General features: G+C 40.1%; 1 protein-coding gene across 1 annotated transcript in view; it reads right to left on the bottom strand.

The window, feature by feature from the left end:
* LOC107076301 (protein NLRC3-like) overlaps positions 1-15,438 on the bottom strand; it is a 369,350-nt gene that overhangs the window by 323,455 nt on the left and 30,457 nt on the right. The window contains exon 15 of the mRNA XM_069180176.1: positions 4,930-5,103. Coding sequence (XP_069036277.1) covers positions 4,930-5,103 — 174 coding nt within the window. The remainder of the gene's footprint in view (positions 1-4,929; positions 5,104-15,438) is intronic.

Below are 15,438 nucleotides of genomic sequence, written 5' to 3'. Positions count from 1 at the left end.
TCCAGATACTATTAACATAATCTAATTTGCATTCGGTATAATGCGGTATGAAGTGATAGACGCGCTAAGATGCGACACGCCCACCGTGTTGTACAGCAGCGTACCTCGCTAATTTTAAATGGCTACATCTTTATATACACTGATTCACGTTACGCACTTGGGGTATGTCATGATTTTGGGAGAATGTGGAATCAAAGAAATTTTGTTACAGCAGCTGGGTCAAAAATGCCGACCTAGTAACTGAGCTGTTGGCCGCTGTCCAGCTCCCGGAAAAGCTGGCGGTGGTAAAGTGTAAGGGACACAATACAGAAAACACTCCTGAAGCTATGGGAAACAACCTGGCTGACTAGGCTGCTCAACAAGCAGCCTTAGGAGAATGGATGGAGTGGTATATAGACACCACCGAGATCAGTCACATCCATGTTCATGTCTCGAATTCCACTCACCTGAAGGAAGTACAGGCTCAGGCCTCTAAGACTGAGAAATGGACCTGGATCAAGCGAGGAGTGGGAATCCAGGAGGATGGCACCTGGAGATGTCAGAAAACTGGCCGACCGGCATGTCCTAGGGACCTGATGCCGTTTGTTGCTCGTCAAATTCATTCTGTGGGGCACCCAGGTGTGTCTCAGATGTGTCAATGGTTTTCACAAAACTGGGTGGGTGTGGGATTTAAAAGGTATGCAGAAGATGTGGTTCAGCGATGTGATGTGTGTCAAAAGACCTCTAATACCACGGCTGTGGCAGTGCCAGAGCTTAGACCACCAGTCCCTGAGGGACCTTTTATGCACTGGCAAATAGACTACTACTCACCGCCCCAGTGCAAGGGAAAGAATGGGCTATTAGTACTGGTGGATCATTTCTCGAGATGGGTTGAGGCCTTTCCTGTAAAAAATGAAACAGCCCATAATACAGCAAAACATCTATTGACTGAAATAATTCCACGATGGGGACTGCCTTGCCACATTGACTCAGACCAAGGCACGCACTTTACTGGAAGAGTGTGTCACGCAGTTGCTACAGTGCTTGGGATACAATGGGGCCTACACTGCCCCCATCATCCTCAGTCTTCAGGAAGAGTGGAGAGGATTAATCGAACCCTCAAGGAGAAACTCACCAAGTATTCTGTGGGAGGGGTCTCTTGGATGGATGCCCTCCCCGCTGTGCTACAGTATGTAGTTTGAGAGCTGGGACCAACCAGGCCACAGGACTAAGACCTCTTGAAGTGGTCACCGGAAGGCCCATGCATATCACCGATAATTTTGTAGCTCATCGTCATGATCTAAGTCAATTAACTGATTCTTTACTGCAGTATTGTCGTTTGCTTTCACAGGCCAATGACCTCACTATCCATCAAGTGAAGGCGGCCTGGGGAAAGACCATTCCTGAAGGCCACAACCTACAGCCAGGAGAGTGGGTGTGGATTTTAAAAGATACCATCCGAGATGCTTCAGGCTAGGTGCAAGGGGCTGTACCAAGTGCTGCTGACAACAGACTCCACTGTGAAAGTCCAGGGGAAGAACCGGTGGACTCACGCCTCCTTCTGTCGACATGTCCAACCTCCGGTGGAAAAGGAATAGTCCGCAACATAGAAGACTATTCTAATTTTGTTTTCTGTTATCACATTGTGTATCTGTATCCAGAATGTACACGAACACCAGTCCCGTAAAGATGAACATGGGCCCTGTCTTATCTGATGGCTGAAAAGACAAACCAGAGCGCCTGTTGGGTATGCACTACACTACCAAGGTATGTGCAAGGGGGGCTCCCCATGGGGGCCGTCCCGTGGTGCCTTGAAGAAGTTATAGGCATGATCATATGGAAAGACCGTATAGGGGATTTTAACATGACCAAGTATGGTGGCCGTAACGATACTACTGTAAACTGCACCACGCTGCAGTATTTTAGGGAACTGGGGCTAGAACCCACCAGTTTTGCTGGGTCTTATGGCCCACAATACAACCGAAGCCAGAATCCCCCATATCACCCTAAACAATAAGCAAAGGGGGGGGTTGTTTTGAGAACCATAAAGGTCACTGTATAATGGTTTGGGGTAAATGCAATCTCACCTCCTATATTGGTCTCTCAAATTCTACTCTTCAGATCCCAGGGTGGGATAAGAGCAGTCCTAAGTTTAGTGCAGCTTTTTTGTTTTCCGCTGGATGAGGAGTGCCTAATGGAACGTATTTTATTTGTGAGAAACGTGCATACCCATGGTTACCGACTAATTGGGGCGGATCATGTTATTTAGAATATGTAGTTCCCCTTGTCCGGGTTCAGCCTCACAGTCCTTTTTTTTACCCAACCACAGACCTCGAAACTATGGTTCAATATGATTCAATATCTGTTTTAAGGAGTAGTGTTGTTTGTATGTATAATTGTTATAATCACATGTATTAAAAATGTAATCACTGCTATATGTCACCTCATCATCTCCAATAGTAATTTTTAGGATAGTACATAAGTATGAAGTAAATACAGCAGACTCCATATTTGTGTAGAAAATGGAAGATCTATGTTTCTGTTTTCAAAGGGGGGGATTGATGGAGCCTACTAACAACTTTTACATGCTGAACTGTAACCATCACACCTGCTTGATCACAGAGGCTTTCCCCCCCTGTACTTTCCCCCAAATGGTGAATGTTTACTCAAATGGTGAATGTTTACACTAAACTCCTGATGACAAAGGAAGGTTTCTATTTCCTGGAGTTACATCAAAGAAGGAGGGGGGGAATCGTATATAGAAGTTATGTAAGGCCATATCCCCTTTGAGCTACGATGGGTACTACAGTATAACTATTATGGTCCTTATTGTGGTTCCTGGTATGCATACAATAAAGCTTAGCTGGACGAACAAACACTTCAGGCTCGAATTATTTGGTTTCTACACAATGTGTCTCCTCTATAACTCTTCAGTGTACAGAATAATTTCCACACAACCTCGTCTCAAAATAGTAAACAACAGTCACTGGCTTAACTAAAGTCTTAACACGTCTTCACTGTCATGGTATGGTTTCAACATACAATATTGATAAGCTGTTCTCCATTACTACTATAAGAACAATATAAGCTTTTGACAAATATTAAAATGTTTCCAAAATGTCCAAAATATGTTTCCAAATGTTTCCAAAATATTTTAGCTGCTTAGTAACGCGACTCCATATTAATATTACAATCAAGTGGTATTAAATTAGTACAACTTCTCCCTCTCCCATTAGTCTATCATTACACCATTGTTTCTATATTACGTAATCTTCAATTAACTCTCGACCAATCAGAACTCAGCTTATTCAGTATATAACTTGAATGAAGGGGCCTTTTGCTTGACTTCGGTCCCGCTCGGCTCAGCTTTGGTTTTGTTTCGCTTTTGTTTTGCTTTGGCTTTGTGTATTTGTGTGAACTTTTGTGTATAGGGTTAGTTTAGGTTGTTGGGTACATTTTGCACACGTAGTTGATTGTTGTATTAGTCACACTAGTTTAGTATGGGTGAGTGCCGTTTGTCTTGTATGGTTTTGAGTAGTCAGTGAAGATTAGCTAGGGTGTTTGAAGAAGTTGAAGACTGTGTGTAGTTCTTTTGTAGTTAGGTCAGCTTTCCCTCACTTTCTTAGCCAGCTCCATTTTGTTTGTTATTTTCTTTCCTTTGGCACCGCTCTAGTTCCCTCTCCCTGTGTGTTATTGTGTCCTATTACGTACCAGTCACTTATTCACCTTAAAATAAATCACTTTTGCACCAACACTTGTTGTCACGCTTCCTAGTCCTTCATCAGAACCCACCTTCATCCAAAAATTATCCTAAATGTTACACCCCTTTACCCCTAGACACTTGGGGTCGTAACAAGGATAAAACCTTTAACTTTTTATGAAGTACAGTATATAAGCTTGTTATGTTAGAACAAGTGAGTTTAAACCACAAACCATTGTAAGTTACCAAATTAAATACTGTATTTTGCATAATTAAGATATTTACAGAATGAAGAAGGTGGAAGGTTGTGTACTTTTGTCCAACTAAGCAATCTTGCTTTTATAAAATGTACCTACTTTTTAATCAGTTTAATGTTTAACATGCTGCAATACACAGTTTAAAATTATTAAAAGTCTGAACAGTATCCAATTTTTAATTCTGTAACTGGCAAAAGATTGTCCCTCGGCATTGACCAGGATTCAAAACTGGGTGTTTTCTGCCTACAGCCCAAATGCTGCACATGAGACATTAAGCTCAGCTCAGCTAAGCCCACCTCCACTTGGTGGTATTAAAAGGCATTTCACCCTATTTTAAAACATGTGGTACTTTGTAGTTCCTTGAGAAATGCCCACCGCAATTTAGCGTTTAGTGCATTTTGATTAGCTCTGTAATGGACCTGGAATTACAAACCTGAAAGATTAAAAATCTGAGAAATTGTGCTCTCATAACTGTCATTTCCATAGTTATTTTCAGGTTAGAGATTCTCAAAGACAATTTGAGCCACAGTGTAACAGTGAAAGAAATAACATACTGTATACTAAGCCTTGAAAGCAAAATCGTAACTCGCTTCCTTTCAGATGTATTTAAAATATTAGAAAATAAAAGTAGAATACAAGAGATAATAGTATAAAAAGGAGGTAGGCACTTCTGTAGAAACTGAGGAATGGAAAGTCATTCAAATCTACATAAATCCATTAATTCACCTTCATGGAGAGAATATGTCTAGAATTGCAGGGAACAGCTGTCAAATCTCAAACATATTTCCTGGAATTAAAACAAAGCGGGAAAAGATTTTTGAAGAAATAAGAAATAAAAAAAATCAGATTAAAGTGTCTTGGAAAAAATGAGGGAACCAGATGAACTAATCTATAATTGTTTCTTCTTTGATGCAAGTAAAAAAGGGAATGTTGTGTGTTGTCATATATTTACAAAACTCAATAAAAACAAAGAAATCACCAGAGTTCACTTACTTCAGTGTTGTTAATTTACAGTTGGGATGCCTCAGAGCTGCAAACAGCAGTTTCACTCCTGAATCCCCCAGGTTACTGTGACTCAGATCCAGCTCTCTCAGACTGGAGTGTTGAGACTGAAGAGCAGAGGCCAGTTCTTTACAACATCTCTGTGTTAGTTTACATCTCTCCATCCTGCAGACAACAAGACAGGAGCACAGCTGAACATCTGCACAGCTCATCCACATCTTTTTTTCACTCCAACACCCAGCTCAGCAGTAATACAGTACACAACATCATGTCATTATCATCTCAGAGTGTCCATGGAGGAGGAAGATGAAGGTAACAACTGCTTCAAACCTTAGGATCCAGAAGGAAGAAGAAAGATGAGAAGAAACTGTCAGGGAAAGAGACAGGTGGAAACAGGGAGACACATGGAGATACAGTGAAAAGAAAAGGGAAACAAATACTGTTTTTTTTTGTAGAAATGTTAAGGCAGCATTTGCTTTTGAAGAAAATAAAGCAGTGGAAGAAAAACGAAATACAACCAAAGTTTTATATATAACAAGACACAGTTAAAATGTGAACAGCATACAAGACCAAACACTACATACTGCAGACCTCTCCCCCAAAAAACAAAAAGATCATGAAAATACATGAACCCCATTTTTCCCAACAACATACAATGCAAGACACTGTACTCACATGTAACAGTGTCAGAAGACCAGACCTTTTCCAACAAAAGTATTTTCACAGTTTTACTAGAGGAATTCTAGAGAGATTCTGCTCTTCATCAACCCCTCAAACACCCTCCTCCTCTACAGACCCTCCACCTGAGACTGTGTTTATCCTGCTCTCGTAGAAGAGGAGTTGGGTCTGGCCCAGCTGAAAGTGCAATGGGTACAATTCTCTTCATATTGACATAACTCACCCTGAACACAACAGCAGTGCTACTGAAGGCCAGATCAAGAGGATCAGATAGATTAACAAGAATGTCACAGCAGAAAAAACAGTTCCCTCTCACATCAGACACAGCTGGATCCAAAACAGACACAAACTAATTGGCAGCCAGGATAATGCACAGGATTCTCCCCTGCAGATCACCAGCTCTGACAATAATTCAATTCAATCTACATTGTCCCATTGGGGAAATTAGTATTACAGCACACTCCCAACATAACAGCACGATGACAGGCAAAACCTTACCAACAAAGAAGTCAGTGAAACAGTGTTACAGTACGATAAGGGAGAAGAAGTTTGAAAGAGATATTGCAGTGGGGATGAAAGATTTCCTGTTTCTATTAGTATTACACTTGGGGACACAGAGGCGTCTCCCAGATGGGAGAATTGTAAACTTGTAGTGGAGGGGGTGAGAGACACAATACACAGTACACAGTGCTTTCTTTGCCACTCTCTGTCTGTAGAGGATATTTAAAGCGATCTTAATTTCCCCAATAAATTTGCTACTTAATTTATCTAGTTATTCCAGGCTATTAAAATCAGTGATACTGATGTTACCAAACCAGCAAGTGAGACAGTATGTTAATACAGTTTCAATCAAAGACATGCAGAAAAGTGTTAGGATGGTTCTATCTACCTGGAAATAACTAAGTTTACTTCGAAAAATCAAGCCTCTGTTGTCTTTTTTTAAAAATGGTGTTGCAGCATTTGTCCTAACTCAGGTTTTTTCTCTGATCAGTCCCGAGTACCTGTAGTCATTGACAATTTCGACAGTCTGACCATTAGTTACTGTAGGTTGGAGGGGTGTTGCATTTTTCTTAAAATCAGTGAATGTCTAATTAACCAGTTCCCCAGTTTGACCTGTTGAGTCCTATTGGTTAAGATGTTTAGGACCTGTCTTATCAAGCTACTGTTTAGCTTGAAGTTCTGAGAGGGTCTGTGCAAACAACAATGGTTGTATTGTGTTAAAAGTAGAGCAAAAGTCAACAAATAATACCTTACATACAGTATGACCTTGCTTGATCCAGTTGCTGATAGACCAGATTTTACAATGTGAGTACTGCATTGTCTGCCCCCTCCTTTCTCTATATGCAAACTGCAGGGGGTTAGTGAGGTCCTGTGAGTTTTTGTAATGTAATGCTTTAAGATTCTCTCCAGACGTTTCATTGACAGAGATGTAAGAGCAGCTGGCCTGGCAGTTTTTGGAAGAAGAAAAATGATTGATTTCTTTCACAGAGAAAGGATGATATGTATATTTAAGGACATTTGAAAAAAAAATTGTTCGGGTTACACTAATCTCTCTGTGTGTGTTCTCAAAGATGGTTTTCTGAACTCAAACATCAGAAAGAGTACAGAAACTAAAATTATCCTGCAGCTAGGATCACAGCTCCCCCCTCTCTCAACGACAGACTCATTTTCTTCTAAATTCTCTCTTTTCATTGTTGGTTTTATTTCAAACCTCTCTTCACCTATCCTGACTTCACACTTCCTGCTTGGCCTTTCTTTCTGTCCCCTGTTCCCACCCCTCACTCCTCCTCTCTCCCAGCTTTTGTTCTCTCTCTACATTACCTTTGCTTTCTACCCTGTCTTTCTCACACCTGAAGAAGGCTCCACGGCCGAAACATGTTTTCTTTCTTTTCTTTTCAGCATGGGATAAACCTATTACTTGCTCATTTGGAAAAATGCAGCTGACATGCAGGAACGCAACTGAAATGGAAATCTATGAGAAGCAGATTGCAGATCATTAGCTGTTTTACTGAGGGAGATCAGTACAGGCTTCCCCTGGCAGGGTGTGTATCCTACCGCATCCCCAAATGAGTTCTCTGGGGAGTGTGAGGGAGTGCAGACAGACTAGATCTCTGCACAGCATGTACAGAGCCCTTCCCTCATCTGTGGCTAGAGAACATTCCTTTAAGGAACGTGGTTCTCAAACTGTGGAGCGCCCACCAGATGACCCTGGAAATCTGGGTTTTCATGTTTTCTATTTTAATAAAATTAGTTTATGTGTCAAACACGCAGCCTGCATACTTAGCTATGATGATGCAGTACGTGCAAATACTAGAGTGGACATAAGGGTTACTATGTAATTCTATACCACTGTATAGGAATGGTTGCTACGAACCTAAATAACCAACTGTAATAAAAGAGGTTATATTTAGCAAATAGGGAGGTAGGCGAATGTGCGTGATTTTGGAACACTGCCAATCTGATCAGCACAGGAAAGCATGATAGATAACAGAAAAATATTTAAGGACTGTTCTAGGTTAATTTGAGAAAAATACACCGAGCATCTCTGTTTCGCTCCTGTGCGCATGAAATAAAAATTTTCGATTAACTTCTAAGACGGACCCCTGACTATCTTTTAAGTGGAAACAGGGAAGAATTTCTCCAATAGCGCCACATTCTCCAACAGAACAACTGATTGAAAATGAATCCAAATGATCGCAATGAAAACTTTCTGTTCTGCTGCTATCAACAAGAAATACAGGAGAACACATATTTCAGCTTCTCAATGAATTTATCAAAAATAATGGCATTGACTGGAAAAAATGTGTCAGAGTTTGTACAGATGGTGCCAGAGCGATGACAGGCTGATACAGCAGTCTAGTTCCACGAATTAGAGAGGTTGCTCCAGACTGCAGCATCCACCGCGAGGCCTTAACAGTCAAGAAAATACCTAAGGATTCAAAATCTGTTTGACTTTTCTGTCAACAGAGTCTATACTGTCAACAGAGTTGTGAACTGTATCAAGGCTCGACCAATGAATTCATGTTTGTTCAGTGCGCTTTGTAATGAAATGTGCGGCGAACATGCAGCTTTTGTTACATACTGAGGTGAGATGGTTATCAAGTGGTCAAGGGGCAAAGTGCTCATGAGGCTCTTTGAACTGCACTCCAAGGTACAGATGTTTTTGCATGACAAGCAATCTCTTTTGGCAATGATCCAGTGTGGCTGGTAAAATTAGCCTACCTGGCTGATATGTTCTCACATTTGAATGAGCTGAATATGGGCCTGCAGGGGCTCTCTTTAACAATTTTTTAGATGTCTGACAAGATCACTGCTATGAAGAAAAAGCTGAAGCTTTTTGTTAATAAAATCCACACAAGTGATGTTTCTGCTTTTTCAACCTTAGAGAACCACACAAATGGTGTGGCACTTGATGATGCTGTTGTGATTGCAGTGCACATCTTGTGATTGGAAGAACAGTTCTCAGAATATTTTCCAGTTGAAGCCACACCAGAGTGGATCAAGAACCCCCATTTACTGCTGACGCCATAGGAATACCCAAAGATCTGACTTGTGCTGAACAAGAGAGTTATCATCTGATGTGACTTTGATGTCAGAATTGAAACGACTGTCACTGTTGGATCCAATGCAATAATCTAGGCAGTAAGAGCACTACATCCTGGAATAACCTGAGTTCTCTCACTTGCAATTAGACTCACGTGTGTTCAGACTGTTTGAAATCTCTGAGAAGAAACTTCAGCACCAAGATCAGCAGCGCTCTCCCTGTCTGTGATGAGCGCATGCCTCACCAATTAACCTTTAAGTATGACCAGCTGTCACAGACATCCAGAGGCAATTTCTGCCTTGAATGATGTTCTCTCAAACATGTTGCAATATCTCTGGAAGTGTAGACACTAGAGCCCTATTTTATGGCTTAAATTAAAGCTAACCCCATGAGCATTAAATGTAAAAAATCATATTTCTTTTATATTTCTGCACATATTTTTTTACTGAGCACTCACCTGACAGAAATATCCATGAAAAAACATAAAACAAGAAATCAATTTTTTTCTGTCTTCAAAGATCAATATTTCATGTTTTGGACCTTAAACAGAAAATGCTTGTAGACCTTTCCCTACATTATGTGTCTACGAGCTTGAATACAAATTTGAAACAAATGGAACAAATATAAAAAAAAGTCTGTATATTTTTTTGTGAAGACCTGGAATAGTATTGCTACAGTAAGTGCATGGGCCACTGAAAAGCCAGAGTCCCAGTTCCTTTTACAGATAGTGGACGTTTCTTGTTCATTTAAAACTATTATAAAGTGGAAAATATGCGTGTTTTCTCATCCTTTCATTTAGCAGTATTCACGAGGAAATGTGGACATTTCCTCACAAATCTGATGAGCCAGTTAAACAGTTTTCCCTTATCTTCTGTGTTAAAACAAAATCTCTTACCTGAAAATAAAATTTAACTCTAACCCTAAAGATGTTCTGGTGATCCTGGGCCATATTTATGCTACTCAGACCTGACTACTGTTTATAGCAGGGCAATCAGTTCAGCTTACCATATGTCTAATAAGACATATTTTTCTATCTTTTTCTATAACTTGATGCATGTTTAAATGAATGCATGATGTATATTATTTTTATATATATGTTTATTTTAGTCTAGGGTGAAATATTTATCTTTTTGATGTCTTCAACACTTTTCATTCCCCTTTTTGCAGTGTTTATGTGGTTTAGCTTCATGGGGAGGGGCTGGCCTATTGTATATAAAAGGGGGAATGAAGAGAGAAGGCAAGAGAGCTGTACTTCAAGAGGGCACACTTACACAAAGACAGACTGTCACAGCCCTGCAACCATATGACCTTAACAGACAGGCTACAAACAGCCTGGATGAATACCAAAGCGCACTAAATCACCAGGAAATTAAGAAATTCTCAACTACATTCCTAAACTCTGCTAAACTCAGCTAAACTCTGTACAAAAGCAATAAAACAGGCATACAGTATATTTGGCTTTAAAAGATTTAAATCACATATTCGACAAACTAGACTTGAAATCAAACTTTAAAAGAGTACAAAACACATTCAAAAATAATAACAAAAGAATATTTTTGCAGACTGCAGAAATACAAGAAAAGCACTGAGAACTATTAAAAACAAAAACACACACAACCACAAAAACCGGATCTATGCTGCAGATACTATGAAATGGTGAAACACTACAAATACATCCTAAACAAGTGAATAAATGCACACTGACAACTCTCAAATTAAGACAATTATGCATAACTGTCTGGGATCGACAGGTCGGTGGCCAAGATGGAGCCAAGAACGAGATGCTGAGACACAGCAGCACAGAAATACTGCAGATTCTGCTCAAACTCTTCAACCTTATACTGAGGTGTTTCCCTGAGGTCTGCAGTCAAGGACTGATCACCCACATCTATAAATCTGAAGACAGACTTGACCCTTAATACTACCAGGGCACCTGTGTGAACAGTAACATGGGGAAGATATTCTGCAGTATCATGGAAGCCCAAATAATGGTCTTCCTTTAACAAGCACAGTGTCCTAAGAGTCAGACTGGCATCCTACCAAACATATGTTAACATTTACACCCTGCACTCACTTATAAACAAACAGGTCCACCTTTATTAATTAAAAATCTAGATTCAATTTGGCATGGAGATTTACAAATGTCTTCACTGTGGTTTAAGAGCTTAAGTCTATGATGTAATTATGGCAAAGCACTCTAAGAACATGTGGACAGAGAAAAACAAAACAAAAGAATAGATTTCTTCACTCAGGGTTGTGGAGTGAGACTGGGCTATAGCCCAACACTGCTCAATATCTATATCAGCTAGAGGTGCTGGAACAGTCTGCAGCCCCTGGCCTCACACTACACTACAAAAATATCAAATTCCTGCTCTATGCTGATGACCTGGTCCTGCTGTTGCCCACAGAACAGGGGCTACAGCAGAGTCCAGCACTACTGGAGTAGTACTGTCAAACCTGGACACCAACAATCTGAACAAGACAACAGTCATGGTTTTAAAGAAGAAAGACTGATCTCAGGAAAACAGAAAATAGGCTCCACTTTACATTGAACACCACACTGGAACACAACCAGCTAAAATACCTTGAGCTGATGATCAGTTCATGTAGGACTTTTCACCTGACAGTGAGGGCGCAGAAGGAGAAGGCACATACAGTATAACCAATTTCCTGTCTAACATACACTTGGGCCCAAGTCAGTTTTGTTACAGAACAAAAAGTTCAGTGGGTGATGCCGTTTCCCTGGGGCTCCATGATACATTTCAACATCTAAAAGCACCCAGCACATATGCTTGGATCCTTTTTAATGGCTATAGTTCTGCTTTTAAGATGATCACCCCTCTCAAGCTTTTTTAAAAGTTTGCAGAGAAGGGTATTGATCAGACTCTGTGCTATTGGCTACTGGATTTCCTTTCTGATAGGAAGCAGCTGGTAAAACTGAAGAATATCCTCTCTAAGCCTCTCGCTCTAAGCACAGGAGCTCCTTGGGGTTGTGTCTTATCTCCTCTCATTTACTCTCTGTACACAAATGACTGTCTTTCACATGCAGGTTCAGTCAAAATGTTCAAATATGCTGATGGCTCTGCTCTCGTAGGGCTCATCACAAACAATCGTGAGTCAGTATACAGGAATTAAATAGCTCATTTAGTTAAACAGTTCAACCTCAAACCTTTCAGGGCCCTATGCAGACGACACGATCCGGGGTAGAATGGGGAAAACACGGGGGTTAAAGTCATGCAGGAGACGGGAATGAAGACGGGAGGCGTGTCCAAAGTGCGCAGGTGTCCAGGGGGGTGAGTCCGGGGCAAACAATCCAAGAGTAAAGTCAAAAGGGAAAATCCAAGACGAAGGCAAAAGATCCAAAAACCGGGCGGTGCAAACGAGACTAACGATTTAAAAACAGGAGCCGGGTCGGAACCGGCAGGGAACAGGAACAAGAAACAGAAACAGAAACAACTGGCTGCGCCTGGCTCCGGGCTTGCATAATGCAGAAACCAATGCAGAGCCCCAAACTGAGTGGGCGTCTGGCTTTTAAGGGGGGCTGGAAGGAGGCTGGAACAAGGGGCAGGTGCACAAAATCAGGTCCGAAGTAAAAGAGCCAGAGCGCACTTAAGGGGGAGGGACTTCAAGCGTGACAGGCAGGGTACACCCTGGACGGGGCGCCAGTCCATCGCAGGAAAAGAGCAAGCCAATCATACATGGGGACAATTTGGAGGGCATGGTAAAGGCAGATGGGGGAAATTTAGCCCAATCACTGGGATAACTCCCTACTCTTCTTGAGAAATTGCCTGGGGATCTTTAATGAGTCGGGACCTTGGTTTAACTTCTCATCCAAAAGACAGTTAGTACATACAGTGATCGTAAAAAAAATATATCCAATTTCCTGGTAGTCTTCCACATTTATGCATTTGCTTTGCGTAAAATAGATAGTACAACAATGGTATTTTGATGGAGGAAGTTTCTCGTTGTAACTTTTTTAAGCAAGTCAATCCAAAGACGAATTGAAACTTTAGATGTTCTTTGAACTGCCTATTTAAAAAGGTTGAAAACCCTGAAACCCTGAAAAAACAATGGCCAGACAGAAAATTGCAAACATTGTTATCCTCTCATCAAGTAATCCAGTGCCTGAACTCCCCAGAATGTGTTACTATTACTCAAGATGTTCATACATAGTCACATAATTATCCAAGAATAAGGCACTATATGTTGGGGATGAAAGCAGCTAGAAAGCTACTTCCAATAGCACAAATGCAGCACTAATGAATGAGACCTATTAGGTTGTCTTGCACCATTTTAGTGGAACTTAGTGACATCACACCCCCAAAAAAGATGTTATATCTTGGAAATGGAAGGATCACAAACATCACATTCAGTGGCACAAACAGAGCATTCACTAATGCGGTGGGATTCATCATTTGTGCTGTTTGAAGGTGAACTTCCACAGACAGGTCCCCAGTACAAATGGTGACACAATAGTTTGAAACTTGGCAGCCAACTGTAAAAGGTTGTGAATGTAAAGTGAATATTTAACAGACTGATATATAAAATAAATAATAATAATTAAATAAATAAAAATAATATTTCATATGTATACTCTGTTGACATTATTAGAGAATGAGTTAAAGATTTTCATTATAAAAATATGTTAGACACAATTGCTTTAAAAAACATTACATTTCTATGACTAACAGCACTTTCTCATGCTTCCTCTACTGCTCTTCCATATTATTCCTGCAGTAAAAACAAATTACCTACAGTTTGTATGGAAGCAAACTGATACATCTCAAGAGTATTCAGAATGGATTGAACTCCAGTCGGGACACTCCACTCAAAGCACTTAGATAATGGGGGCTCCCCTCCACCACCACCAATGTTTAGCTCCCAACCAGTATGCTCACCACACATCAGCTATCAGTGGGGAGGAGAACAGAGTGATGAAGCCAATTAATGCATGAATTTCAGGAGCTACTGTAGTTACGTAACCAAATACAATTTAACCTTGCTTTGTGAAACTGAAAATACAACTTTTGTCAATTTACTAAAGCTACTGTATATGGTTGAATAGTCTCACTTTGCGAAATAGACTCCTGGTGCTCATTGAACACCTGCTGGGTACACCCTTCCTAAAATCGAATGTGAGTATGAAATAGGTAAATAACTTCTGCTTTATTTGTTGGTTAAAGATTGTTTAAGTTTAAGCATGTTCATGTTGCTACAGAGAAAATAACTGCTATTCAGTTTAAACTGTGCACACATACTTCAGCATGACCTGTCTCACTGAAATGCTCATGATATCAATACTCTTTTTTCATGTTTCGTCTGTTACCCCAACTTCTCAGTCCGCAGGGGTCCCAGTGTCCTCATCATCAAGTGGAGAAGAAGGGCGACGAGGGAGATTGTTGTACAACATCAAAAACAGTTCGTAATTTTTGTCTTATTCCTTTCTCTAATTTTAGATTTTAATTATAAAAACATATCACCACAGTGGCTCTAATGATAAGTATTTAAAAACAAATATGTATTTAAAAACCTTAATTGTGATTTCTGTTTAAGGGCGTCTTTAAATTATCTGACTCCCTCTGAACATCTGGTACAACTGGTTTTCACTCACAGTCTTCAAGTTTTGCTAACTCATTTACATTATTAATTTATTAAGTATACTATTTTAATGTTTATCTGTGATATATAAAAATAAGTCAATACAGTACACATTATTGTATTTTATTATTGAAGAACGAGTCTATTAGCTAAAAGCACTGATGCATTGAGCAGGAATTGAACCCAGGAGCTTCTGGGTCACAAGTCAAAATTCCACCACTCAACCAAAACTTCACTCAGTTCACAAGCCTTTCCTTTTTCCATTACAGCAATAATGACAGCAAAATGTATTTAAAACAAGCACTTCAACAAAACCTTTCCAAAATAACCACAAGTGACTGAGGAAAACAATTCGACACTGATGTGTATGAAGTATGTAGAACACGCTACCACTACAAGCTATATAAATATATTTAAAATAATAAATTAATATTGATAATGACATTAAGAAACTTATTATTTTCAGCTACCAAAATTTCCCTTTAATTACATGATTGCATATTAATATTCTGTATTAAGTGCATTTAAAGAAATAAGACAACAGATTAAGTAAAGCTAATATCTAACACACTACAAGTGCCACCTATCGCTCTTCTTTGGCCAGTGATGTTTCTGTGGGCAGTGTACCGCAGTGTGGTATAGGGGCTGCTTCTGTACAGTCCTTGCCTGCTTCAGGCTGT

This window comes from Lepisosteus oculatus, chromosome 18, assembly GCF_040954835.1.
Source record: "Lepisosteus oculatus isolate fLepOcu1 chromosome 18, fLepOcu1.hap2, whole genome shotgun sequence".
Lineage (NCBI taxonomy): Eukaryota > Metazoa > Chordata > Actinopteri > Semionotiformes > Lepisosteidae > Lepisosteus > Lepisosteus oculatus.
The sequence above is the reverse complement of the archived record's forward strand: the minus strand, read 5'-3'. Positions and strand labels throughout refer to the sequence as shown.